Below are 13,978 nucleotides of genomic sequence, written 5' to 3'. Positions count from 1 at the left end.
CCTGCTTGAGGCGGCCATCCAGCAGGCCTTCCTGCGTAACCAGCATTGTCTAGGTGTATTCTTTGACATCAATAAGGTGTATGACACTACCTGGCACCGCCTTATCCTCAATCAACGTCATCAGTGGGGCTTTCGTGGCCGTCTCCCCATCTTCATTCGGTCCTTTCTTTCCCACCGCCTCTTTCGATATCAGGTTGGTAATGTGCTATCTGATTTGTACGTGCAGGAGAATGGTGTTCCTCAAGGAAGTGTTTTAAGTGTCACCCTCTTTGCTGTCGCCCTTAACAGTATCACGTCCACTATCTGGAGTCCTGCCCAATGCTCCTTGCTTGTGGATGATTCTGCTGTTTTCTGTTCTTCCTCCAGTCTTGTCGCTGCTAGTCAGCAGTTGCAGCTTACGATAAAGCGATTAGAGGCATGGACTGCGAAGACGGGTTTTACCTTTTCTGCAGACAAATGTGTGTGTGTGTGTGTGTGTGTGTGTGCATTTTAATTGTTCTCGGCGTCTTTTTACCTCCCCTGAATTGCGTCTGAGGGCCACCATTCTTCCTTTTAGAGACACTGTGAAGTTCCTGGGCCTCACTTTTGATTCCAAGTTGTCATGGTTGCCTCACCTTAAAGACCTCAAGGTGCGGGCCCTGAAGGCACTGAATATTTTGAAGTGTCTGAGCCATCGGTCCTGGGGAACGGATCGGGCGCGTCTGCTGTAGTTTTATAGGGCTTTCGTCCGATCGCGTCTTGACTATGGTTGCACCATGTATGGGTCAGCAAGGCCTTCATATCTGAAGATCCTTGACGCAGTACACCATGAGGGTATCAGGCTGGCCACTGGTGCCTTCCGTACCAGTCCCATCCCCAGCCTGTATGCTGAGGCAGGGGAACTGCCACTCGCCATCCGGCAGAAACTCCTCATGGTGTGACAGGTGTGTCAATTCCTTGCCTGTCCTACCTCCCCTGCGTACCCTACCATTACCCGACTGCCTATGGAACGTCTCTTCTACAGTTGTCCCAGGGCAACGAGACCATTTGGGATTCGTGCCAAGCATTTGCTTGAGTACCTTGGTGTGGAGCGTGTGGCCCCCCCACTCCAGGTGGGACAAAAAGAGTGTGTACATAAGAGAAGAAACTTGAGGATTATGTTATAGAAAGAGAGAAGAAAGGAGGTGAACATGATATGAGGTATATGCGGAAGCTAGAAGAATTTGACAAGGCACTGAAATACCTAAATGGAAACAAAGTTCATGGAGTAGGTGAGTCAACCCAAATTATTGAGACCCGTAGGAGAGCTAGCTAGGTGCTTACAGATGTCAATAATACTGAACCATCACTCTGTCACAGTACAGAATAATCAAAAGCTGATAGAACATTATCTCTGGGAGGGATCACTTTGTTACTGAATAAATGTCAGTGCTGGCCTTAAAACTTACCCAAAAAGTAACTTGAAGGAAGACAAACCTACATTTTTATCATTAATAGATTTAGAGAAAGCTTTAAAAAATGTTGATGGGACTAGACTCCTTGAAATTTGGAAGGTATCAGGGATAAAATACAGCAAGCAAATACTGATTTGCAACTTCAGAAACAAACAGTAGTTATGAGAGAAGGAGGTAAAGAGGGGCATTGTACATTATAAGAGAGCCTACTCCTAATGTTGTTCAGTATACATCCACAGTTATTCTTTCTGCAAAAATCTGGGTAGTGCATGGTGGAAGGTACTTTCCATTATACCAGGTTTATGGCTTTTGCCTGTTCCATTCATGTATAGATCTTGGGAACAATGATTGCTTAAATCATATGCATCTATTTTAACTAGTCTAACTTTGTCTTCATGATTTCTATGGTAGTGATATGTAAGAGGTTGTAACATTTTTCTAGCAACATTTTAAGAGGGTTTTTATGAGGTAGTCCTTATATGTCTTCAAGCATCAGCCAGTTCAATTCTTTCAGCATCTTTGTGACACTCTCCAGTGGGTTGAACAAACCCGTGATTATTTGTGCTACCCTTCTTCATATCCATTCAGTATCTTACTGTAGTCATATTTACTGTTCATCCTATGCATTTGAGGAATAATCTAGGATGGGCTACATGAGTTTCTTGTATGCAGTCTCTTTTCTGCACTGATTTCATTTCCTCTGTTGTTCTACCAATGAACTGCATTATGCCACCTGCTTTACCTCTGACAGGTTCTGTTTCATATCCCTTCAGATTGTTTCACCCAGATGTCTGGAAGAGTTGACAGATCCAACTGAGTCATTGATATTACAGAATACCATGTTTTTCCTACTTGTTCAGTGCATAATTTTACATTACTGAACATTCAAAGTATGTACCAAAGGTTTCATGATTTTGAAAAGATTTCAGCATATGACTGAATACTTCTACAGCTTCTTTCAGACTACTTAACTATAGATAAATGCACAATCTGAGGTTAATACTGATAACACGTGACAGTTCATTAGAATACAACATTAACAGCGAGCTAACTTCCTGTGTTGTACCTACCATAAAATCCCTAATCCAGTCATAAATTTTGCTCAGTTCCTCACATGTTCATGCTTTGATATTAAGCTTAGATGTGGTATCGAGTCAATAACTTCTCAGAAATTCTGCATCTACCTGACTTTCTTGATCCTTGGCTTGCAGTATGTTGGTTGCATAAATTGAGAGTTGGGTTTCATATGGTCACTGTTTCTGGAATCTGTGTTGATTTTCATGGAGGAGACAAGTCTATTAGAGATAATTTTTGTGTAAGTCAGAACATGTTCTAAGATTGACAAATGGCTGTACATTGAGCAAATTGTGAAGGAAACGAACAAGAAATTTGAAAAAAAAAAAATTGAAGTTAGAGACAAGAAATAAAAATTTGGAGGTTTGCATATGACGCGGTCATTGTGTCGGAGATAGCAAAGAATTTAGAGATGATGTTGAATGGAATATTAAGGTCCTTGAAAAGAGATTGAAAGTTGAACATCCACAAAAGTTAAACAAGGGAAATGAGGTGATGTTGAGTGAGTGAGATTAGTGAATTTTTCCCCGTATGAATTTTTTTTTTTGCTATTTTGACAGAAAAATAAATGACCACAATAGAGAGGATATAAGATGCAGACTGGCAATAGCAAGATAAGCATTTGTGAAAAAGAGGAATTTATTCACATCTGATGTGAGCTTCACTGTTAGGGACTTCCATGCAGATATTCTGGAGTAAATGGAAATGAGGATGATAGGCAGTTAAGACAAGAAGTGAACAGAAGGTTGTTAAATGTGGTGCTACAAAAGCATGCTAAAAATTAGATGGATAGATCAAATAACAAATGAAGCATTGAATTGCATTGAGGAAATGAAATGGTATAATTTGACTAAAACAGTTCAATGTTATCAAAACCGCTCTTTGGGAGACACTGATGCAAAGGAACCTATTCTAACAGAAAGAGAATGTGTCATATAATACTAACATTTCATTTTACTAAAGAGCGAGATATCTTGAAGAGAGTTTATGAAGTTGGTCAATAATAAATATTTGCCAAAGTGTTGTAAGCATTGTAACAATGGTTTGAGTTATACAGATACAGTGACAAGTTTGAAAATTATTTTTTATTCACTATTACTACAGTGATAGTGTCTTCTACTATTGACACTTTGTACAGTACCTACATTGAAACTAGTCTCTGTGATTACAAGGCAGTAATACAAACAATGGTCAGCAAACTACAAAGGGTAACAAAAATAGGTAGAAAACTTTTTTCAGACAATGGTAATCCAGGACTGGGTAGCAACTATGTTATGTAAAGGATGGGTTGCTACTCACCATGCAATTGAGGTGCTGAATCACAGATATGCACAAGAAAAAGACTACTAAACACACAAGCTTCCACCAGAAGGCCTTCTTGTGAAGTAGACCACATGCATAAGCATGCATGTATCTGTTTCTGCAAATGCTGGTCACACCCGTCTCTGGCTGCTGAACCATACTGCGAGTAACTGCTCATGATGGGTGAATCAGTCTGGGTGGTGGGCATGAGGAGGAGGCTGGGGCAGGTAGGGCAAGAGGGAGAGCAGAGTACAGGTGTTGGATGGTAAAGTGCTATTTGTAGGAGCACACAAAAATAAGGTGATGAGGGGGTAGGGCAGTTAGGTGCAGTAGGAAGTTTAGCTGGTGGGTGGGAGGGGGTGCGGGGAAGGAGAGAAGGCAAGATACTTTGGGTGCTCTTGAGAAATAGAAGGTTGTGTGGAGATGGAGTGGGAACAGGGGAGCAGTTAAGTGTGTGAAGGATAATGACCAATGAATGAAGGTTGATTGCAGGAGAGTTATGGAAACATAGGCTATAGTGGAGGGAGGGTTCCCACATGTAAAATTCAAAAAACTGGTGTTGGTCTGGTGTCCTGGTCTGAAAGTTTGGACAGCCTTCCAGACAACAGTTGCGAGGCAGTGCCCTTACAAAGTGCAAGCTTGGCTGTAACCACCAAAGCACTGCATGCTGGCTGTACCTCCTGCACCAGCCTGTCTGCACTGTCCAGTGATCGATGCTGTTCAACCACCACTGTTGAGTCAAACTGTTCAGCCTTCTTCTTGATGACGGTGTTGTGATTGGTCACTTTCAGGTGCATCAGTGACACCTGAGCAGCCAGTCTTGCCACGTCAGTGCAACCAGCAGGTCTGCCTTCTTGCACTTCCTGTTTTGTGTAGCACCAATGGGCAAGCTACCCTGATCATTCTGCACACTGAACACCTTATGGCAAGGATGGACATCACTGAACTGTTTGCCATTGGCCTTCAGATCAGACTAACCCTACTCCTAACTTGCAACACATTACAGTGCATGAGCTTTGGGCCATGGTTCACCAGGGAATTCCTTGCACCCCCAAGTTTCTTATTGATCTCAGGATTGCCTTTCAGGGCATTGATTTCAAAGTCTACATGGGTATTTATATGATCAATCTCACAATGTACTCATCTGGGCTACCAGGCTTTGGCCCTACCCTTTTGCAAGTTGGTTGTGTATGGTGACAGTTGTATGCCCCTCAGAAGGTCAATTCATCACTACAGCCACAAATAAGATGGTTACATGGCTGCCAATGCTGTAAGTTGTCAAAGTTCATTCCAATGGCAACATTTTTAGCCTGGATGCTTTTTCAGTGTACAGGTTCTCCATCACAGATAAAGACACATCATCTTTGACATTGTTCCCTTCCAGGAACTTAGTGACTTTTGCGCTGCTTTCGCACATGTTTGAGCCTGGTTTTGGGTGCGCCACACATTTCTTTACATCCAGATGCAGTGCCCTCATCCTGTCATGTCCATCCTCTTTGTGTCCTTATGGACGGCCGTTAAGCTAGAGCTTCATTGCCCTAAAGATGCTGGGGTCATATAATTGATCAAAACCAGTGCTTTGCCCACACATCTGGCTGTAGTCCAGCAACCAAATGGTTCCCTCTAGCTTTGTGGAGATTTTACGTTGGCAATCAATGCGCAAGCTCTCGTGGAAACCTACACCATACTCCATCAACAGAACATCTTCTCTCAGCTTGTTGGAGGTGAATTCTTTTCTACAATAAACCTCACTGATCCTTGCTTACATATTCAACTCGATGAGGAATTGCAATACATTGTCGTCATCAATAAGCCTTTTGACTTATACAGTTACAAGTGTTCACCTATTGGAATCTCTTCCGCTTGAGTGCTCTTTCAGAGATTCCTGGTACAGATAACTATGTCCATCCCAGCTTGTTAAAAATACCTGGATGACTTAACTGTTATGGGTGCTATGCACCAAAACCAACTCCATAGCCTCCATACCCTCTTTACTACACTGCGTGATGAAGGGCTAAAGTACCATTTGCACAAATTACAGTTTTTCCAGGACTACCTGGGACATTTTCTCACCAAAGAAAGGGTTCAGCCCACTGATGGTAATGTTTCTGCTGCTAATTATCTCCTGCATCCAAAAAATCTCCAGCAGTTGCAGGATTTTTTGGGGAAAGTGAATTATTATTCAAAGTTCCTTCTACAAGCAGCACATATGAGGCACACTCTCGACCAGTTGTGGAAGAAAGGCATTCTGTTTCACTGTCAGCGTCCTGTGAGCAGGCCTTCACACAGCTGAAGCATATGTTAAGTTCCACATCCTGCCTTTTTCTCTGTCGTGCCCCCTTGTTTTGGCTTCGTGTGTTCCTCACTATGGCATTGGTGCAGTGCCGTAATGATGATTGTATGGAGCAATCCATCACCTATGTATCCAAAACACTGATGCTTGTGTAACACAATAATTGCCAGATTGAGAAAGAGGCACTGGCAATCAACTTAACTGTGAAGAAATTCCATGTGTGTGTATTTGGGTCCATGGTTACTCATTGCAGACCATATTCCACTCTTAGCGCTCTCTGGGCCTTGCTCTTGGCTTCCCAAGTGGATGGCCCAGAGGCTTCAGTGTTGGGCTTTTTTCCTTGCCTCCTACAACTACACTATCAGCTACAAGCACACAGAACAACTTGCAAATGCAGATGCCCTTTACAATTGCCCTCAGGATGAGACCCGGCATTTGACCAACTGGTACTCTCCTGTTTTCACATCAACATGGATCAATAACATAACTTGAGAGAGTTTCCCATTGCCACTACTCATGTGGTGGCAAATACATGCCACAACCCTATCTTGCAGTTTTTCGTACACTATGTCCTGCATGGGTATCCAACTTATTTTTCAAAGTCTGCTGCTCACTAGCTGTGGGGAGGGCTCGCCTCTCTCACAGCTTTCCCATCTTCTCTTATGGCCTCCTGCTGGATGCAGGGACAGGTATCCCTCATGCGGTCATCCTGACTACCTTACATACACACGTCTTGGACTTCCTCCATCGTGGACACTGGGGTATGTCCCAGATGAAAGCCTGTGCCAGGTGACATGACCACTGTCCTAGTCTGACAGAGGATGTGGAGGCTATGGTGAGCTACTGTTCTGTCTGTGCTAAGCATAGGCTGTTCCACTCCAGTCTTTAGCCTCTGGCTGACTCCCAGTGGCACCTTGGGATTGCATTAATTTAAATTTTGCTGGCCTCTTCCTTGGCGAGATGTGACTTATTATTGTAGATGCTTATTGAAACTACCCTACATGGTCAGCACGGTGGCCACCACCACTGCGGCCATACTCAATGCCGTTCCACAGATTCTCACCATTGAAGGGCTTCTCTGCACCATCGTCGCAGACAATGGGCCCCAGTTTTACATCTACAGCATGGGAACAGTTCTGCACTGCTAATTGCATCAAACATCTGTGTAGCCCTCCATTTCACCCCTTCTCGAATGGCAAAGCAGAGTGGCTGACGCACACACTTATGCAACAAATGTTGAAGGCCATGGGTGCATATAACAAGGCAGCAGCTCTCACAATGTTCCCAAGCCACCTACAGGTCCACTCCTATCCATGACCACAGCGCAGCAGAACTCCTTCACAATTGACAGATGTGTACACTCCTCCATCTCGTAGCACTACAAATCAAGGAACCCCAAACCTGACATACTGGATGACATCCTCCTGGTTCATCTGCTAAGGCATGTTCGTATGGGACAAATACCTCATGGATGCCAGCTACTGTGGTGGTGACTCACGTGCAGCACCATGAAATGATTGATACCCCGAGAGGTTTGGTGAGTCGGCACATGGACCACCTTTGCCCTGCCTCCAGCCTACACCTTCAACAGAGGATAATTTTGAGTTGGTCTCCCTGCCCTCACACGTCCCTTCTCCTCATGAGTACTATTTGCACTCCAGAACAGTGTTAGCAGCTCCCGTAGGCATGAGTATGGAGGTTAAAACATCACCACTGCATCACTCTGCACCTCGGTCACCAACCACACTGCAATACCCCAGCTCAGTGCTTAATGTCTAGTGTTCCTTCTCCCAGCTGGTGGCTTCCATTGATGGGAGACCAACTGTTGACCTCCAAAAGTATTCACTGGGGCCCTTTGGGCCCTATGCACCCATTTTGAGAGGGGGCCTATGGTGTCCTGTTTAGACAATTTGGACAGTCTATCAGAAGGCAAGGACATAAATGATAGCCACTAGGGGCCACCTTCATAACCAGTGAGTGCTTCTGTCACTGCCACAATACTGTGTGCGAGCCACGGCTTCCGTGCCGACCTATTGGTACTCGCAGCGGCTCTGTAATGCTGGCAATGCAGTGGCTCTGTCAGTTGAGTTCTGACTGAGCTCTTGTCTTGTATACCTTACACACTGTTGTTTGTTCTCGAACCTCACCATGTTTCGGTTCTCGATCTGGTTTACTCTATAGACTTGTCCACTGCCATGTGCATTCATGGTGGTTGTTGTTATCATTTGCCATTTCTGTCTGTGGTTGCTGTCATTGTCCTGGTTGTCATCCATATCTATCTTAATATGGGTTTGTGGCCCTCACTGTCTGCACCCTTGGCCAGTCAGCCTGTGGCTTCTGATATGATCGCCATTCCTAGAGTTGGTAGGAAGCACATGTCAAATGCTATGATGCAGTCCTTAAAATAAATAACACATTGTTGGGCAGCATGCTCAACAACTGTGTGATCCAGTTGTTTTTTGGCACAGTTGGTCATCTGTCAGACAGCTTGTTGGTTGTCATGCTCAAGTAGAACACAGCACATTTCTTGCAGTTTAGCTTGTATATCACAGTACTTGGTTCACAGGTAGCCTTGCCTGTGATCCTTCTGACAGGACTGGAATAGGTGGTGGTGGGAAGATGTATGGCACACGTCCAGCATCCAGTTACATTATAGGTATATGGGCCATTAGACAAGGGTTTGGGAGCAGGGGTTGCATAGGGATGGATGGAGGTATTTTGTAGGTTTGGTGGGTGGCAGAATACCGCTGTTAGAGGGCTGGGAAGAATAGTGGGTAGGACATAGCTCATTTCAAGCCATGGTGAGAGGTCATGTTGGAGGATGAGGCTCAGTTGTTTTGGTCCTGTGTGGTACTGAGTAACAAGGTGAATGCTCCTGAGACTCAAAGAGGTGGTGGGTGACTGAAGAGATGTAGTAAAGATGATGTCTCCAGTCGCTCACCAGTTCCCAAACTCCCACTGTACAGCCACAGAGGAGCATTCCCCTCATGTCTCAGTACCACCGAGAACTGGAACGCCCCCCTGCAGGTTCAGGGTTAGAATAGGCCCGCAGTATTCCTGCCTGTTGTAAGAGGTGACTAAAAGGAGTCTCAAATGTTTTGGGTTATATGTGATGGTCCGCTCTCGGGTTTGACCCCCATTTTTCCAAATACTTCCAAAGAGCGAGCCAATTGGCGAGGGGCACCTTTCATGATGTGTTGTGTCCATCGTGCATTCAGACCTTTAGCCAGCTTTCTCTCGTCATCTCATTGTAGTCCCGCTCATTCACCATCTCTTGGGCAAGGATGCATTCCTGGATGCGATTTTCACCATGCACTGTGCAGTGTTGCTTGCAGAGATGACGATAATGGACTCTCTTGCACCTAATATCCAGCATGGTAGCCAGTCAGTTGTGGTGGGACCACAATGTGCCCTGTTGGTTGTAGCCCACTGACAACACAGGGATTAATCTGCTGATGCTTGTGCTGTTAACTCCCGACATATGCCAAGGAGTAGATGCCTATCTCCTTGGGGCATCCGGACACTTGGCAATGGCCATCCTGCCAGGTGGCCCTTGCTCAGGCTGGGTGGCACCCATGGGGAGGGCCCTTGTTCAGAGTGGGTTGCATCATGGCGGATGAACTGAACTGAAGGGTGGTATATCATCTCTTGCTGGTGGCCAGCTACCAGCAGTCTCTAAGCATCCTCGAGTTAATTCAATGTTCAGAAATATGATCCCAAATCGTTCCCTTCTCTGACCACACCGTGGGAGGAGTGTAAGGCTCAGGATTGCAGTGACACTTATTCGCCCAGGCTCCTAGTTTGTACAAGAGCTGATGGGAAATCTTTCATGTCAACAAAGCTTAAATTCTTCATGGAGCATTTAGAGGACAAGTTTGGGGAGGTGGAGGGCTTGTCCAAAATGCGCTCTGGATCAGTATTGATAAAAACAGCATCCTCTGCCCAGTCATGAAGGTTACTTAGTTGTGACAAGTTGGGGATGTTTCAGTTACCATCACAACCCATAAGAGTTTAAATATGGTGCAGGGTATTACTTTCCATAGGGACTTTCTTTTGCAGTCTGATGACGAGATAGACAATTTAGAGCATCAGGGTGTTCCTTTTGTCTGACGCTTTCCTTGGGGTCCAAAGGATAATCAGATTGCTACCAGTGCCTTCAGCTTGGCATTCAAGGGTGATACATTACCAGAGAAGGTCAAGGTGATAGTCTGCCACTGTGATGTCAAGCCCTATATCCCTCCCCTGATACAGTGCTTGAAGTGCTGGAACTTCTGCCATATGTCTTCCTGCTGTACTTCCAGCCTCGCATGTAGAGATTGCGGATGCCCATCACATCCCAATACTCTATGTGCCCTGCCTCCCATCTGTGTCAACTGCAGAGAGCCTCATTCACATTGCTCACCAGACTGCAGGATCTTACAGAAAGAGCAAGGAGCAGGATTGGTGTCCAGTACTAATAGAGGGACAACTCCATTTGGAAGGAATCAGGTATAGTTAAAGGACACTACATCTGATAATATAAGACCCTGGACTGACTGACCAATGCTAAGGCTAAGGAGGGGACCCTTGGGTCACTCCCTTGCCAAGTTCCACAAGTGGGTAGGATGATGCCCGGCAGTGGTATAAGAGCCCACAAGCAGCTGGTCGTGGGGCTTCACGATCCTCCTCTGTCTCTGAGACAGAATCCGTGAAGTCCTCCAAGCCAATGAAACCCAAGGAGCAGTGAGAAAAGACCAAGAATAAGACCTCTAAGGAAGGAATTTTCAGAGGCACCCACTCCACTGCAACCTAAAAGCTCTGCATTTGAGGGCGCGGTAGAGATTCTGGCGTCTGCTGTGGACCTAGGATTCGCTGGAATCTGACGCAATGGCTGTCACTCACACAGATACTCAAACAGTGGGAGCAGATGACCCAGTGGCGTAATCTGCTCCTCGGTCCTTCATGCCTTTCTCGGCCATGGACAATGTCATCCTCCAGTGGAACTGCAGCAATTTTTTCCGCCATCTTGCTGAGCTCCAACAACTTCTCAGCCTTCACCCTTTCCTCAGAATTGCTCTTCAGGAAACTTGGTTTCTGGTGACGTGAACCCCTGCCCTCCGTGGCTATCGGGATTATTACAGGAACGGGGCAACTTATGAGAGGGTATCTGGTGGCGTCTGCATCTGTTTCCATCACTCCCTTCACAGCAAGTCTGCCCCTCTACAACCACCTTTAGAGGCTGTCGGTGTTTGGGTGTGGATGACTCAGGCCGTTAGTGTCTGCAGTCTCTATCTTCCATCAGAAGGTGATGTCCCACAACATGTCCTAGATGCACTGATAGCCCAATTGTCACCACCTTTTCAGTTACTGGGCAACTCCAACGCCCATAAACCTCTGTAGGGTGGGTCAGTGGCAACAGGTCAAGGCAGCATTGCTGACAAAGTATTGGCACAGCTAGACGTTTCTCTCTTAAATAATGGTGCCGTCACACATTTCAGTGCGGTGCGTGGCACGTCCTCAGCCATCGAACTTCCGATCTGCAGCCCTAGCCTATTACTGTCTGTCCTATGGGGTGTGCATGATGACTTGTGTGGTAGTGACCACTTCCCTATCCTTCTGTCACTGCCACAGCATCACTCTTCTGGCCACCCCTGCAGATGGACTATGAAAAAGGCTGACTGGGACTTGTTCACATCCATTGCCACTATTGAGCCTCTTTCCGATGATGCCATTAATGGGGTGGTACACTCGGTCACCACCGACATTGTTTCTACCCCGCACTATGGGTCGGGGGGTTAGAATAGGCCCGAGGTATTCCTGCCTGTCGTAAGAGGTGACTAAAAGGAGTCCCTCCCCCTCAAGGGGGTAGTTTGCGCCTGCGTCTGGAGACGGACGGTTCCACGACTTATATTTGTGGTCATTTTGGTTTTTCACTTATTCTGCTTTCTTCCTTCCTTTGTTTGGTTCCTTTCTTTGTCCTTCTCCCTCTCACTGTCTTCCTTAATTTTTCCCTTGCCTTCTTCTCCTTGCCTTCTTCTCCTTGCCTTCTTCTCCTTGCCTTCTTATTCACCCTCTGGTCTCCGCCTCGGCGTTTGAGACAGTCTGTCCTTTCTCTCCCTCTCTCCCTTCGTTTTTCCTCTTCTTTCCTCCCTGTGCATGCCTGAAGGCCAACCCACATGTTGGCTCGTGTAGCCGGTGATGGGGTAACTCGTAATTCCCTGCCCTGGGTAGACAAGTAAAACACGCACGTACCCCCTGGTAAAGGCCAGGCCCAGGGAGGGGTGTTGCCTGAGCTGATACCTTCTGATCATGCCGATTGGTCCCTCCGTCTGTTTCTTGGGAGGTGTGACCTGAGGTGTAAACATTCACCTAAGGCGGGAGTGCCCTCTGAGAGGGTCCCCACAAGGAAGGATCGTGCCGTCGGAGATGCTGGCAATCATGGGGGATTCCTCTGCAATGGATTTCTCTCCATCTCTCTCGACTTCTGCCCAAAAACGGAAACTTGACCAGCCACCAGTGACAAAAGTACTACCGCCTGCCCCCACAGTTCCTCATCGTTTCTCGATCTGAGGACGGAAAGGATTTCTCCTCTGTCAACCCTTTCGTTATCCAGAAGGGCGTAGATGCCATAGCCGGATCTGTCAAGTCGTGTACCAGGTTGCGTAGTGGTACCTTGTTACTAGAAACTGAGAGCGCCTTTCAGGCACAAAAACTGCTTCGGGCCACACTCCTGTATACGTTTCCTGTCCGGATGGAGGCTCACCGCACTTTGAGTTCATCTCGTGGTGTGGTCTATACTCGATCACTTGACGGATTGACTGACGAGGAGATTCAGTCTTTCCTCGCTGAGCAGGGCGTGACCGCTGTCCATAGGGTCATGAAAAAGGTCAACAATGACCTTATACCGACCTGGACACATTTCTTTACCTTCGATAGTGTTAAGCTAACATCGCGCATCAAGGCGGTCTACGAGGTCATTTCAGTTCGCCCCTATGTCCCGACACCTACGCGCTGCTACCAGTGTCAGCGTTTTAATCACACTCGCCAGTCTTGTTCCAGTGCGGCTAAATGTGTCACTTGTGGCAGGGATGCCCATGAGGGTGACTGTCCACCTCCATCTCCTCATTGTGTGAACTGTCGGGGTGACCATGCAGCGTCCTCCCGCGACTGTCCCATCTACAAGGAAGAACGCTGTATCCAAGAAATTCGGGTCAAAGAGAAAGTGTCCACCTTGGCTGCTCGCAAGCTATTTGCTAGTAGGAAGCCCGCACTGCTCCCAGCGGGAAAGTACAGTACTGTCCTCTCTCTCCTCGGACTACCAGGGAGGTGGCGACGCAGACATGCGATCTGACATTCGGCACCACGGTCGTCCGTTCGGGCAGTGCTAAGATCGCGCGGTCGACGTCTCCTCTTCCTCTTGTCACCCCTCCAACACAAGCGCCTTCATCAGCTTCTGCTAAGACGAAGATCCAGAAATCAGATGCAGGGGCCTTCAAGAAGGAACCGTCCCATGCAGACTTCCTAAGTACCTCGACCTCCCAGCCATCGACCAGTACTTCCACCAAACGACCTTCCAAGAAGGCTCGTAGGAAGCAGAGTTCTCCTTCTCCTCCATGGCGCATTTCTTCTCCTGCGCCACCCAGCGGTTGCCGCCCCAGGCCGTCCTCCGTTTCGCCTGGCCGCACCGCTGGTAGCCGAACATCTGGCCGTCCATCGGCGGAGGAAGCTTCTCCTCCCGGCCATCTTAACGAGATAGCCGATGAACCTATAGAACCAATGGACGATGACTGTCTGCCTACTGATAGCGGCGGCAGTACTCGCTCGAAGCCAGGCCCTCAGCGGCCTTCGAGGTGACCACTTTTTTCATCTTTCTTTTCTTCTCACGATGGCACTTATT

General features: G+C 46.9%; 1 protein-coding gene across 1 annotated transcript in view; it reads right to left on the bottom strand.

Annotated features, from left to right (window-relative positions):
- The window catches only part of LOC126199124 (uncharacterized protein DDB_G0286379-like), an 83,157-nt gene extending 74,782 nt beyond the window's left edge, over window positions 1-8,375 (bottom strand). Inside the window, exons 1-2 of the mRNA XM_049935879.1 lie at window positions 8,250-8,375; window positions 4,438-4,672 (exon numbers count right to left, since the gene is read on the bottom strand). Of these exons, the coding sequence (XP_049791836.1) occupies window positions 4,438-4,672; window positions 8,250-8,375 (361 nt within the window). The remainder of the gene's footprint in view (window positions 1-4,437; window positions 4,673-8,249) is intronic.
- Window positions 8,376-13,978: the final 5,603 nt, after the last annotated feature.

Source organism: Schistocerca nitens, chromosome 8 (assembly GCF_023898315.1).
Source record: "Schistocerca nitens isolate TAMUIC-IGC-003100 chromosome 8, iqSchNite1.1, whole genome shotgun sequence".
NCBI lineage: Eukaryota > Metazoa > Arthropoda > Insecta > Orthoptera > Acrididae > Schistocerca > Schistocerca nitens.
The sequence above is the reverse complement of the archived record's forward strand: the minus strand, read 5'-3'. Positions and strand labels throughout refer to the sequence as shown.